This window comes from Colobus angolensis, unplaced genomic scaffold, assembly GCF_000951035.1.
Source record: "Colobus angolensis palliatus isolate OR3802 unplaced genomic scaffold, Cang.pa_1.0 Scaffold374, whole genome shotgun sequence".
Classification (NCBI taxonomy): Eukaryota; Metazoa; Chordata; class Mammalia; order Primates; family Cercopithecidae; genus Colobus; species Colobus angolensis.
Window position 1 is genome coordinate 2272789 of NW_012117088.1, and position 14907 is coordinate 2287695.

At 39.5% G+C, this 14907-nt stretch overlaps 1 protein-coding gene across 1 annotated transcript in view; it reads right to left on the bottom strand.

Annotated features, from left to right (window-relative positions):
* The window catches only part of SCEL (sciellin), a 111653-nt gene that overhangs the window by 50989 nt on the left and 45757 nt on the right, over positions 1 to 14907 (bottom strand). Inside the window, exons 10-12 of the mRNA XM_011953847.1 lie at positions 7727 to 7807; positions 5257 to 5322; positions 3128 to 3187 (exon numbers count right to left, since the gene is read on the bottom strand). Coding sequence (XP_011809237.1) covers positions 3128 to 3187; positions 5257 to 5322; positions 7727 to 7807 — 207 coding nt within the window. The remainder of the gene's footprint in view (positions 1 to 3127; positions 3188 to 5256; positions 5323 to 7726; positions 7808 to 14907) is intronic.

Here is a 14907-nt window from a genome sequence, read left to right on the forward strand (position 1 = left end):
CTTGCCTTCCTCAGCAAGTTTTTCTGTTCTACAAATCAGTAGTTATGCATTCAAGTTTCCTCGTTAAGGACACCTGGAATACGATCCAGGATTCATCACTTATTCATTGGTGAATCTGGGCGAGTTACCCAACCTTCTGTGGACTCAATTTTCCCATTTGTAAAATGAGAATACTAGTCATACCCACCTCAGAAAAGAATCATAAGCTCATGAATATAAAGTACTTAGCATGACGCCTAGTCAGTCATAAATTCCCGATTAATTTGGGCCATTATAATAAATAATGCCCTGTCAACACTAAATTTTATGTTTAATAAATGCTTGCTATCCTTTTTTTTATTTTATTTTAAAGGCAAGAGTTTCACTCTTGTTGCCCAAGCTAAAGTTCAATGGCATGATCTTGGCTCACTGCAACCTTCGCCTCCCAGGTTCAAGCGATTCTCCTGCCTCAGGCTCCTGAGTAGCTGGGACTTCAAGTGTGCACCACCATGCCCAGCTAATTTTTGTAGATTTAGTAGAGATGGGGTTTCACCATGTTGGCCACGCTTGTCTCGAACTCCTTACCTCAGGTAATCTGCCCGCTGCAGCCTCCCAAAGTGCTGGGATTACAGGTGTGAGCCACCATGCCCAGCCTAATAAATGCTTGCTATACTTATTTTTTAATTGCACTTAGAAACACCAAGACTTCGACTTAGCCTTCAGAGAGACGCAATTGCTGAGTCACTTATGTGCTTGAAGATGCCTGGCACGATGACACTAAGGCAAGAATAGCTGCTGAGGGTAGTCCTCTTAGAGACCCTAAATTAACAGCCAGTACATAGATGAATCCTTTCAAGTAGTTTTAGGTATCAATGGTAGAACTGATGCCTGAGAATAAATATTGAAATACAAAAGTTGCTGCCTCTAACCAAAAAAAAAAAAAAGAAAGAAAAAAAGAAAAAAAATAAAAGATTAATGTTCTATCCTTGCGTGTGACAAACACTACCCAGTTCCTTGATACAGTAACCCATTACTGTTTCTTGCTTGAAATTCTACCCACTAACTCTGAGACTAACAATCTGTTCATGTCCCCAAGGGAAAGAGTAAACTCATGAGTTCTATGAATCTTAGCCCCAGACTTTTCTGACTGGCATGAGTCACAATGATGAGATTATCGGGATTTGGAGTTGCTTTATCCCAAGAAAATTAGCATAAATCATGAGAAGACGCTCTGTGGCAAATTAAATAAAACAGATACTGTATTCCAAGTAAAAGACTTAAGCTTTCAAAATGACTTTAAATTGATGAAAGCTTTGGATATTAAGTTTCACCATTGCATTTGTAACAAATTAAATGCTCTTAATCAGATAGCAGTAACATATTCCACTTCACAAAGAGCAGCTCGGATAACTAAAGCCATTTCTACTCCCTGGGGATGGCCCAAAGTAACAATACTCTATGATCGCTACCATGAACATTTTTCCTGATCCCTGTCAGGCAGCAACTTCTTTCTGTGATAAATGTACCTGGCTGTGGAATTTGAGCATTATGGCTAGGGAGCAGGGACAGGAAAGTTAAACTAACTGCCTCTCTCATGGTTTTTATTTGGTTTACACCAAACCATAATTTCCCTTCAGAGTCACTCACTTATCTGTTTCTCAGATATCTCGATCACCCGCCAAACCACTATCTAATCCCTACTGGAAACAAAATATTACCTGCAACAAAAATAAATCAATAAAATTAGAGATCTAGACACTTCAATGAGAGAAGACATGAAAATGAAACATTCAGGACAATTTCTATAGACTCCATCTGGATTCAGGGCTCCTATTTTGTTTATGAATTTCCACAGAAAAGCCAAGTGTCATATTTTCTTCTCTGCAGTTCTTTTGACAGAGACTGCAATCTCTAACAACACTCTTAGCATTACTAAAATCTATTAAACAAGGAATATTTTTTGAGAGCTTTGGATTTAAACAATGGAATATTATGATTTTACCATAATCTATTAAACACCTACTTTGTACAAAGCATCATGTCACACAATGTAAATGGCAAATAAGACAAAACATCTGCCCTGAGAGACTATAGAGATGATAGAGAAGGTAACACATTTATGCAAATAACAGGAAACAAAACTGAGTATGATTCGGTCTTATAAAATATGAATAGTGCAACTCTAATTGCTTATAGAGGCAGAAGTCACATCTCACTGGATCACTCAGGGAAGACAACAGAGAAGGTGCCACTTGACCCAGATCTTGAACAATGGGCATGGCTTGGATGGCCTGGCATGGTGGCTTGAGACTGGGAAAGGTTACCATGTGGTATGAACAAAGCCAGAGTATTTGGAAATTACAGAGAGAAAGTGGTTTCCCTTGATATGAATGTGGGATAAATACAGGAGTGAAAACAGAAATAACTGGAATGTGAGGCTGGAGCCAGGTTGGCAAGGGCTTTGAATGAGGTTATATGCCATTGAATGGGCAATGAGGATCTAGTTCAGTGATTGAGCAGAATATTTGGAAAAATTCCGGCATTGATGGGAAATAATAGTTTAGTGGAAGGAAAGCCTGAAGAACGTAAGTAAAGCTGGATAGCTACTCTAATAATCTGTGCAGGAGTCAATGAGGGTTTAAACTAGAGGAAGTCTGTGTACACATGAGGAACATTTTAGATGTTTAATTCAAGCATGCATGATACTACCTAGGGGGAAGGAGAAAGAAGAATCAAGAATTATTCCAGAAAGGTGAGTCTGCAGGAATGCAAGAACAGAGAAGTCAGGAACAGCACATTTGGGAAGGAATTTGGACAGCCTGAGCAGGGGTGCTAGGAGATAAGTAGAGATCTGGACCAGCAACATAAATACAGGACTGGATATGTGGAATGAGGCTTGACAGCTGAGGTCACTGGGTGAGTAAAATTGCCAGAAAAAGCGGCAGAGTTGGAAGAGTGTCCGTAAATGTCGGCACCATCCACTATTCAGGAGTACTTATCTAGAGAAACTGATGCTTTCTTATTTTAAATTATATACAATATAGAGCACTAGGATTTTGTTCATATTTGGAACTTTTAAAGGTATGGTTAAGCATTTTTGAAACACAAGAGAAGATAAAACCCAAGCTCAAAAGCTCAGAGATCTCACCCTTTGTCAGTTCTCTGAAGTGAAGTGGCCACTTTGACGATGTTATCAAGATCCTGACTCCTTCAAACAATGAAAAATAAATACAGGTCGGTGACAGAGGAGCTATTTTTTGAAGAAGCTAAAATTTCTCATTTGTTTTCAGTAAATAAAGTAAATAGTCTAGGTGGTGTTCAGGAATTACTGAGTTTAACAGAAAGACAAAATGGTTCTGTTATGTCAGCTCATGGCACACAGAGACACGCACATCCCCCATTCACACACACACACACACACACACACACACACACACACACACTTTTCCCTCTGTTATTCCACCTGGGTGTTGGCTCTGCCATCTAGTGCTCACTGAAATAACTACATTTTCTCCTGAAGACTGGTATTGCCAGCTCCCAGGTTCTATGTTACAAAAAAGACATAGAAAACAAAATCCATTTAACTAACAAGTAAACACAGAAGTGAGTTCAAAAGGTTTTCCATAAGAGTCAAGCAGCATTAAGCATCAGATACAATTATTTATTCCTTTTCACCCTAAAGCAGTGAAAATGTTTGTCTTCTCAGACTCTAGAATAGGTGGAAGCACCTGAGCACATAGACGGCTTGTGTATTCCAAATCAGATCAATGCCAATAACCCTGGATCATAAAAGGAACAGTTAGGAAAACTCTTATAGTAATTAAGAACTGTGGGCTGGGAGTTGTGGTTCACACCCGTAAGCCCAGAACTTTGGGAGGCCAAGGAAGAAGGATCCCTTGAGGCCAGAAGTTCAAGATTAGCCTGGGCAACAAAGAGAGATCCCCCATCTCCACATACAAATTTCTTTTTAAATTAACTGGGTGTGGTGGCCTGTGCCCATAGTCCCAACTACTCAGGAGGCTAAGGCAGGAGGATCTCCTGAGCCCAGGAGTTTGAGGCTGCAGTGAGCTATGAGTTCTCTGCTGCACTGCAGCCTGGGTGACAGAGCAAGATCCTGTCCAAAAAAAAAAAAAGAAGAAGAGAAGAAAAGAACTCAGTATCTCATAGACAGAAGGTTAATAAGGTTCCATGAAGAACGGATTCTGTAGCCAAGTTGGGAAATGTAACCGACTTTTGCTGATTTGGAATACACATAAGCACACTAAAGATTCTGAAAAGTTCCGTGGCAGAAAACTCTATTTAATTGTGTTTCCTAAATGTAATGAAACACTGAACTCTTCTTTTGCAGAACATGCATTGACATCCTGTGGCACATAGAACACAGGCTGGGGAATGCCAAGGGTGGTGCTGTCAGCTCCTCGGAACAAGGGAAACATGACTTTTTCCAAAGAAGAGAATCCATGTGATGTGTCTTTTAGAATGGGACTCTTCTGAGAGTCAAACGGGGATGATATAAAAAATGAAAAGGATATAAGTTTTAAATTTCAAAATAATTTTTCAGTGATAAAAATCTTTTGACTGAAAAAATAGTTTATCACATTGATAGACCTATAAAATAGCACTGCTTAAAAACTATTTTCAAAAAATATATATTTTTTTCCTTATAAAAGGGAGAAAAACAAGACACATCCAGAACAAATGCTAGACTAAATAGGAAGTGCAAGACAACAAGTATAAATGAGAAATGTAAATCGGGACACCAGACATTTGGGGAATGCCACCTTACCCCCACCCAAGACATTTGGTGAATGTCCCTTTACCAAATGGCATCAATGTGCTTCTTCCTGATGCTGCAGGAGGAGTTGGACATACCTATGTTCAGCTAACACTAGACAAAGTTTTTGCAGCACAAGTTCAACTGAACAACTCTATTTCCACCTCTTTATTTATACATCCACACCAAGTATATGATAGACCTCAGAGAAGGTCCTGGGAATAAAGAGGTGAGCAAGCTCTCCTGCCTTTAGTGGGTTTGATCTTATCCTGTTATCTTGTTAACACAATTTTGGTAGTTTTCTTAATGGAAAGTTTGGGATAGAATTAAAAGGAACAAAATTCTGAAAGTGCCTACAAAAACATTTATTGATATTTTGGAGTCAGTTGGAAAATTGATTTTGTCTACCTTATTATTAATTGCCTTGCAGTTTTAAATGTGCTGAGAAAGCATACTTTTTATCATTGCTACAGTTATGTAGATATAGATAGAAATCAGTTTACCTTATATTTCTTTCAGCAGATCTGTTGGTTTCTGTATATACACCCTGTTTAGGTGGATGTATCTGCCTATATTTTCAAAGTTAAAGATTATATCAGTCAGAAAAGAAGACACTTTTTTGATAAATTTAAATTTATTTTTAAAAATTTATGTACAAAAAGATTAGTGTTTATCGCATATTTGTAAACCACTGGATATATCTAGACTTATAAGTTCTAAATACATTTATGTTGATTTTTTGTTCTCCGTCAATAAAGCACTGTCATACTTTTCTCTATTAGATAATGATATAATATTTTAAAATATTAATTTTTGTTATGGGCATCAAAGGGATTTTTTTTTTCTTAAAGAATTATCCCATTTGAATACTATCAATAAATATATTTGTTAATATAAGGTGGAAAAAAAAGTCTAAGTTTCAAATACACCTACCACATTGGGAATGACCGTACTAAACTGACAGAATTAAATTTTATTATGTTAGGTTCTGGCACAATTTAAGACTTTCCTCTACTCTTTTTAAAAGTATCTGGTTGACCTACTTATACATTCCTACTTGTTCTTAAGAAGCTATATTCAACTATTTTTTGTACTCCTGAGGACATGCATTAATTACATAGGAAACACTTTCATTTCATATTCTTTCATTAAAATCATCTTCCTGTGATTAAAGCAGTCAGGATTTTAAAAAACATGCAAGTTGTCCCAATTTTATTTTTTAGATCATTGGTGGAATAAAGAAATTTGAGTAGTAAGTTCCTGTGAAATTTGGCTTCCTTTAAATTTAAACAAGCTAGTAGTTCTAGTGACGCTGATTTTAGATTAGAATGTCAGTGGTACTAAGGCCAATTAATTTTAGCCCCTTAAAAAATTCTATTCAAATTGGTATTTAATTACTCAATACTCGAAGTGTTAGAGGAAAAATAATGTAAGATTAAAAAGTTGAGAAGATATTTTTAAGAGATCATTATAACCATCATACAAACAAAAAGTTATAAATCTAATCTATATTTTAATTAGTTCAGTGAAGAAATATTCTCTTGACTCAATTAAAAAAATTATGTTCTCATCCTAAGGACAAAATTTCAAAGAGACTGTGCAGTTTCACTGAACAGAAATTCAAACCTGGAGTTTTAACACCTATTGCTACATAGTCCTACTGCCCAGTCAAAGCTTTCTAACTGAAGTTACCCTCTTAATGAAGAAAATTTCTATAATTGTGACTACTAAAAAATAGTTCTATAGTTGTGTCTTATTAAAGAATAGTTTCATAATTGTGTCTTACATGGTGTCAAAAAAATCACCATCAAAGAGCAAAAATACAAAAGAAGCAACAGTAGGCAATCAAGCAGATCTAATGTAGTCAATCTTCATTGAGTTACCATTTTTAATCTCACAATAATAATGGAAATGTGGGGTGTACATCTCAAAAAATTGTTCAAGATATATTAAACAGTTTAAATGTTACATGTGGGAAGAGTTTCAGATCTCTGAATTTGTTTCCAAGTATTAATTATAGAGTGACAGAGATTCAAAGCTGAGAAGCAAGTCTATTTTTCCTGATTCAGAGACAAGTCAATTAGAACATCTTTCAAAACTTGTGATAGTTTTGAAATAAATTACAAATCCTTTCACTAAAAAAATGATTAAAGAACTATCCAAAGGTATTTCTAACATAAGCAAGGATTTGAGTGATAATACAAAGTTTCAAGAACATGTTTCATCAGAATCTGTATCTCTTAGTGGGAAACTTAACTTGGAGCAAATATGAACAAAAAATACACTTTTAATATGGTTTGTATTTATATTATATATAATACATGCCAAATACATATATGTATTTATATTTGCATATTAGGAACTAATACATAAAAAGCCTGTGTACACTTTCTGAACATGAATATTGTTCTATTTTTATTCTGAAGGCATATTTTCTTTTTTTTTTCTTTCTTTCTCTTTTTTTTTGTTGAGACGGAGTCTTGCTCTGTCGCCCAGGCTGGAGTGCAGTGGCCGGATCTCAGCTCACTGCAAGCTCCGCCTCCCGGGTTTACGCCATTCTCCTGCCTCAGCCTCCCAAGCAGGTGGGACTACAGGCACCCGCCACCTCGCCCGGCTAGTTTTTTGTATTTTTTAGTAGAGACAGGGTTTCACCGTGTTAGCCAGGATGGTCTCGATCTCCTGACCTCGTGATCCACCCGTCTCGGCCTCCCAAAGTGCTGGGATTACAGGCTTGAGCCACCGCGCCCGGCCTGAAGGCGTATTTTCTTAAGACAAGTTAGCCATTAATATTCAAAGGCAAACATAAACAAACATATGTGTTGGGAAATAAAATTAGTAAAAGTTCTACAGGTGCTTCTTTAGGGAATGTGCACACAAAACATTCATGCTTTGCACACAGAGGGTCACAATCCATTTGCTTTCATTTCCCTTGAACTTCATTTTGTCAAGGAATTCTGGAGTACTAGGTCTTACCTATTATCCCATCTCAGCTGGTTAGGAGAAGAAACAGGAGAACTGGGCTTTGGAGGTATTGGAGGGTGAACACCTGGTTCCCTTTAAAACAGAAAACAGCAGTTCATTTCCCCCATGGAAACATGGTAAATTTTAGATCTATTAACTGAATGCATTTATTACCTACATAAAAATATCCTTTGCATCTTACAACCCCCATGTGTGAGGTACTTGAAAGGTCAGAATCCATGGAGCACTAAACTTTAAAGAAGTCAAATATTTAAAAGACGTGTATTTTAAAAGTTTATTTAATCAGGTTCTTGAAAACCCTATCCTCTTTCACTATAGTTTGGACTATTCTATGTTCTTTAAATAGCTCAAAATTTTGCTAGCATATCTAGCTCTAGTCATGGCATTCAGGTCAGCAGTGCATGAGAACTGTAAATGGTCCTTGGGTATTAACATAAGCTTCTTTGGGGATTATGTCAACTATCAGGCTGCTATGGAAACAGCAAGAAAAGGCTTTAATTTCAGAGACCTCAAGGTAGCATTGATTTGAAGCTCTTAACTAAATCTGACTTAAATATTGTCAGCACAGGCCAGTTTGATGCTGACAAAGCATACATATAATCTACTGTCAGTCTAAACTTTCCAGTGAAGCACCACGGCAGTCTCTGAGTTGGCAGGACTTAATGACGTAGGAACTGGAGATGGGCAATTATGTGCACATTTTGGATGGAGTCAGCACCTTACTAGGGTATGTCACTCCCATGTGTTCCCCACCACTACCACCCCAGCAGTTCTCTATTTGTCCTCAACATAAACTCTGTACCTAGTGAAAGAACCCTCTGATCCTGTGTACCCTTCTGGCTTCCGTAGCAAGGTAGGTAAGCGTGTGGGTAGGAGTCAGGCTGCCTGAATTGCCAGCTGTGTGGTAATGGGTTAACTTGATTCTGTTTCTTCATCTGTAATAATCCTTCTAATAGGATTGTTGGGGTATTGTCAGGACTGAATGAAATTGTGCTTTTATTCAACAAACATTTATTGGTAACTTTCTACGTGCAAGGCTCTCTGTGAGCTGGATAATGTCCTCATTCTCAAAGTCTTTCAATATACAAACAAATATATGTCAGAAGAAGAAAAGTGCTGTGCAAATAATAATAATAAAACAGAAAAAGGAGATACAGACTGATGGGGTGGGAAGACTATTTTATTTAGAATGGACTGGGAAGGCCTCTCTGTCAGGTGAAATTTGAACCAAGACCTGCAGGAAGTAATAGAGTAAGCCGTGAGGCTATCTGGAGAAAAAGCACGTAAATACAGCCATCATTAGCTTAGAGATGGTATTTAATGCTTTAAACTGGCAGAGATCACTAAGGAAGTCAGTGTAAGTAGAGACAAAAAGATGGCCAGGGGTTGGACCTTCAGGCCCTGCAATATTTAGAGGTCAAGAATATGAGATGAAAACAGCAAAAGAATCAGAAGGAGTGGCCAAGAAGGAAACAAGAATAATAGGAGGGTGTGGTATCCCAGAAGCCAAGAGAGAAAAGTTTCACAGAAAGAGTAATTGGCCATTTCAAATGCTGCTGTTAATCAAATAAAAACAAGGACTGGGAAGTTACCCTGGTTTGGCCAACAGAGTGGTCTTTGTAACCCTGATAAGAGCAGTTTTGATGGAATGATGGTGGCGGGGGGGGGACAAAAACAAAACAAACAAACAAACCATTATACGAGTGGATTTAGGAAAAAATGGGAAGCAAGGAGATAGAGGCATTGAGGCAGTTTGGCAGTAAAGAAGGAAGAGAGAAATGGGTAGCTACTTCGAGGTTGATGGATCAAGGAAGGTTACTACAGCATGTAGATAGGATGATGAGAATGATCCAGTGAATCACTGATGCAGGAGAGTGAGGGGAAATTACTAGACAGATGACTTTGAGAACTGATGGGACCTAAGGCACAGTGGAGTGGCCGATCTTAGATAGAAGTACAGAGGGCTCATTCACAGCAGCAAGAGGGAAAGAACTAGATGGGTATAGCTGGGGTATGTTCATTGACTCAGAGTGGAGAAGGTTCTCTTTTGTTTACTTCTATTTTCTCAGTAAAATAGTAATCAAGATCATTGATTCAAAGTGAGGAGGTTGAGTAGGGGTTAGGGCAGTGTGAGAAAGAAAGAGGGGGAGAAAATGTGTGAAATGGTTTTCTAGGCAAGCAGAAGAGTAAGTGGACCCAGGAAATGTAATAAGATGATGATGATGATGATGTACCATTGTATAGGGTCATTACGTGCCAGAAACTTTTCTAAGCACTTCACTTATATTAACTAATGTAATCCTCACTGCAATCCCACACATAAGTATTATTCTTCTTCCCATTTTACAGATTAAAACACTGAAGCACAGAACATAAAGATAAATATCTCATGATGATGCAGCTCATAAGGGGCAGAGCTGGGAATCTAAACCAGAAAGTCTGGCTACATAAACTCTCCACATGCTGTGCTGTCTCTTGAAGGATCCTTGGGCCATACCAATCGCTCAGTTGAGGTTAGTACTCATGGGCTTAAAATCACATTATTTGGCATTGTTTCCTCTTGCCGTATTCAACTGGTTGGGGAGGAGGAACAGAATAGACTGAGAGTTGGATTTACCATTAGCCACATTTACAATTCAGCCAAGTGAGTGCAACAAAGAGAATGATGGCAAGGGAGTGGAAGGGATCTGCAAGGAAGGGGTTACAATGGGGGCCATGGAGTTTGAGATGGGCATGGAGGGAAATGAGAATATGAGTGGTTGGGACTGTGAAAAAACTGGTAGAATTAATGGACTGGTGATTGTGGTGGGGCTGAGGAATTCCTGGAATCAAAGGACTGAAGAGAGTGAGCTGGACAGATAGAAAGCAGGAGCCAGAGAGGGAAAGCTTTGAAGTAGAAGTCTTGTAATTTTGTAGGGTGTGTGATTATTTGCAGGGCAAGATCTATCAATGGCTGCAGTAGTGGGAAGGACAAGATCATCGGGGAGAAGGTCACAAAAGTGAGAGATCGGGGAGGGGAAGGATCCTCTGCATGGATTTTGAAATCACCAAGCATTGTGACAAGAGGAGGGTTTGGGAAAGACGGTGAACCTGGTGCTGAAGTCTTCAAAGAATGAGCATGAGTGTCTCAGAGACCTTCAGATGACTCCAGCGAAGAAGAGAAGTTCACAAGGGCATGATTTCAAAGGAGATGGAGAGTTTCAGGGAGGCGGGAGTTAAAATTAACAGAAGGTGGTGATGAGAAGAAACCAGACCCCTCCCTTCCTCCAGACCCTGTGATAGGTCAGTTCAGAGGGAAAACAGCCCTTGCTGAGAGAGAGGCTGTGGAAGCAGGGTCCTCTGGAAGAGCACAACAAAAAGGTGGGAGATCATTCAGAGGGGAGGCTGAAGAGTGGAGGATTTTGGTAATGACAAATGACATGCTCAGCAAGGTGGAGTGGAAGGGTTTGAGAGCTCAGTGTGATATTAGGTTGGATCAGGTTCAGGGAGGACAGAGCTCTGTGGAGATGGTCCGGGTGATAAGAAATGACCTGACTGGGGTTTCAATAAGAGACTATGGACATAGGGATGGAGGACATGATGAAATGAGTCTTGAGACCTCTCAGCAGAGTGGTAACGAGGCTGTGGGTGATGGACAGTGGAGCACCAAGCATGTTGGGTTTCTTGGCTCTCATGTTGAAGGTGACATTGAAGCCAGAAGAGGGTGTGCATGCTTGGCTTCCACACAGGAAATAGTAAGTGTCTTTCGCTGTAGTGGTTGTTGTTTTCACCCCACACGACCCTAGCGCTGCAGATGTGACAAACTCTTACCCTTCCTAACACACCCCACCATATTCTGTCCCCGCTGTGGAGAACCTCCTTCTTCCTTTCCCCTGGAAATTCTCTCCTTGCCCTTCAGACTTTGGCTTAGGGGTAACTATCTCCAGGGATATCCAAAGCCATGCTGCGTACATCCCTACATTCCCCCATAACAACCCTATTCACAGCACATATCACACTATTCTGGATTACACATGATATTCTGTTCCCACACTGGACTGAAAGTTCCTAAAAGGACAGTTATATCCCAAGTACTAGGATTGTGTATGACATAAGAATGAAGGAGGAAGTGATTGGCTGTATTTCTTCGGCAGAAAGGAAATGGGTACCAAAGAGGGATTTGCAACTTTCAAAATCTGTGCAAGCTTAGCTTCCTCAGAGAAATCCACTGTCAATCCCATTACAGAACACCTACTAGGTGTCAGGTACTTAGCTGAGTCATTGTGTTGTGTGATATTTCTGGAAGAGCAACTTACATGGGAATAGTCTTCCCATCCTGGCTTAGTGGCAGATTCCACAGTATTTTGTTTGTATTGCTACCATCTTCTTTTCTCAGAGAATGTTCTTGTGTTGGGTGTATGTATCAAGTGATCTTTAGTCATCTAGAGTCTTTAATATATCTGTGTGGATTCATTGGTTACATGCTTTCCTTCCAGAGGCAGAGGAAAGGGGGAAGGAGATGATCAGTCCTGGGTAATAATGAGGCTGTACAGAACACTAGATGTCTGAGGACAGGCAGGAAAGAGGTAACAAGGTGGAAAGGAGGATTACAAAAAGTAGAAATGGGATGGTGCCAAGCTTTACTTATGTTAGAGTCATGCTAATGACATACTCAATTTCTTCCATTTTAAAATGTCTAGGGCCTCAAAGAGGTGGGTAAATATGCATTGCATGGATCAGGGGAGTAGAGGTGAGTAGAAGTAGGTCTGAGATGGTCTGGAGAATACACAGGAAAGAGAAAGATGGATATGTGGTTATGAAGGCCAAGAAAAGCGCAGGAGTATGTTTATTTCTAAGGGTGATGCATTTACACCCCTGCTGGGCCAGAAGCCAGGCAATGCCATGTTGACTTCCATTGACCTCAAAGGAGCTTTCATTTGCATCACTGCAATGACAGCCACAGATGACAGAACTCAAGCCCTGGGGTGGGGCGGGCAATGAGAGGAGTCATTCATGTCGTGCCAGGAGCATGATGTGATGCCAAGCAGGGGGATTAAAAGGCAAGAGTGAGGCAGGAAGCTGTGGCCAGAATATTTTGAAGAGAAGGAAACAAGAGACATTCATTGGAATGATCCTCATTGAATTCTGCTTTGAGATGCGATGTTTAAGCTCGGGTAAGTTGACCCTGGCTCTCCCCTTCGCCCATCCCCAGACACCTCAAGGCTCCTGCAGGATTTATGCCACCACACTAGTGGCTATCATGATGAGCTTTCAGAAATATAAAAGGTGAATTTCATGAGAAATATGTGAACACTTGCAGACCGTAGCTCAAAGGCCAAAGCTAAAAGAAATAACACCGTAAAGAAAGCTGTCTATATTATTTCATTTCTATATACTGCTGCAAAGATCACATCTTTCCTCATGGCTTTTTTGCATAACATGCTTGGCTCTGTGACTTCTGTTCTAGTCTGGCTGTGTGAACATGTCTATTACTGCAGCACAAATCTAGGTTGAACAAAGAATCATTGTCTCTAATATTTAACTGTGAATTTTGTTTTCCCTTTTCATTGTGCTTAGCCAGGGTTTCAAACTGGTCTTTCTGATGTTAAATCCTTGCCTTTTTCTCTATATCATACTATAGAGAACCAATTCTTTTCCAGGTATTTTCACTGCAAATCTATTAAAAATTGATCGATCTGAAGTATTTCCTTGCCCAAGGAAGGAGCCATTTGCTCAAAAAGCACTTACTCCACAATTGCCCAAGTTATAATGTTAGGACACAAAACAGTATATTAGATGTAATTAGCCAGTCAAAGACAAGAAAAGATGTAGTCCATGCCTTCGAAGAGCTTGGAGAATGCAAAGCACATGTTCAAAAGAGTGGTTACTGTGATGATGCCTCGCTTTCTAGTGGCCAGTCAGTAAACCGTAACCTAGTAATGGAGCATGCACTGGACTAGAATTCTAGAGATCTAGATTCTAGATTCTAGACTAGCTTTGCCATCAACTTTCTCTTTGACTCTGGAAAAAGCTCAGATTCCCTCCGAAACTCTGCTTATTTGCCTATAAAATGAAGTGATTGGCCCAGATCTGTGGATGAAACCACTACATGACTGAGGGAGGGTGGCGCTATTGCAAGGAATCCTCAACTCCACAAGTACCTTGATGTTCATGTACTGTGCTTTTCAAATGTATGTAGATGCTGTTGTGGTTAATAAAATTTAAATTTAAGTTGGCTCTATCCCAGCACTTTGGGAGGCCGAGACGGGCGGATCACGAGGTCAGGAGATGGAGACCATCCTGGCTAACACGGTGAAACCCCGTCTCTACTAAAAAATACAAAAAACTAGCCGGGCGAGGTGGCGGGCGCCTGTAGTCCCAGCTACTTGGGAGGCTGAGGCAGGAGAATGGCGTAAACCCAGGAGGCGGAGCTTGCAGTGAGCTGAGATCCGGCCACTGCACTCCAGCCCGGGCGACAGAGCAAGACTCCGTCTCAAAAAAAAAAAAAAAAAAAAGAACATGAGTCAACTTTTATTGGTCAGTAGGTACAAAGATACACAAATTCAAGTATTGATAAATCATAGCAGCTTTTTGTCCTTAGATGTTTTCTCAAAGACATAAAAATATTCCAACTATTATCAAGTGAACTAAAAAAAAAAAGTTCACATTAAAAAGGAGTCTACTCAAAATGGATCACACATCTATATGTCAAACATAAAACTACAAACTTATAGAAGAAACCAGAAGAAATTTTTGTGATCATTAGTTAGGCAAAGAGTTCTTAAACATAATATCAAAAGCATAATTTATTTAACAAAACTTGATAAACTGGATTGCATTAAATTAAAATAACACGTTGGCTCTGAAAAGTGCATCGTTAAGAGAACTGAAAAACATACCTGAAAAAGGACTTCCAAGCACAATGTATTTTTTTAAAATTTCAAAACTCAACAATAAGTAAACAAACCAGCAGAAATAAAATCGGCATAAGATTTAAGATACTTGGGCCGGGGAGGGTGATTCACACCTGTAATCCCAGCACTTTGGGAGGCTGAGGCAGGAGGATCATCTGAGGTCAGGAGTTCAAGACCAGCCTGGCCAACATGGTGAAACCCTGTCTCTACTAAAAATACAAAAAATCAGCCAGGCATGGTGGCATGCACCTGTAGTCCCAGCTACTCAGGAGGCTGAGG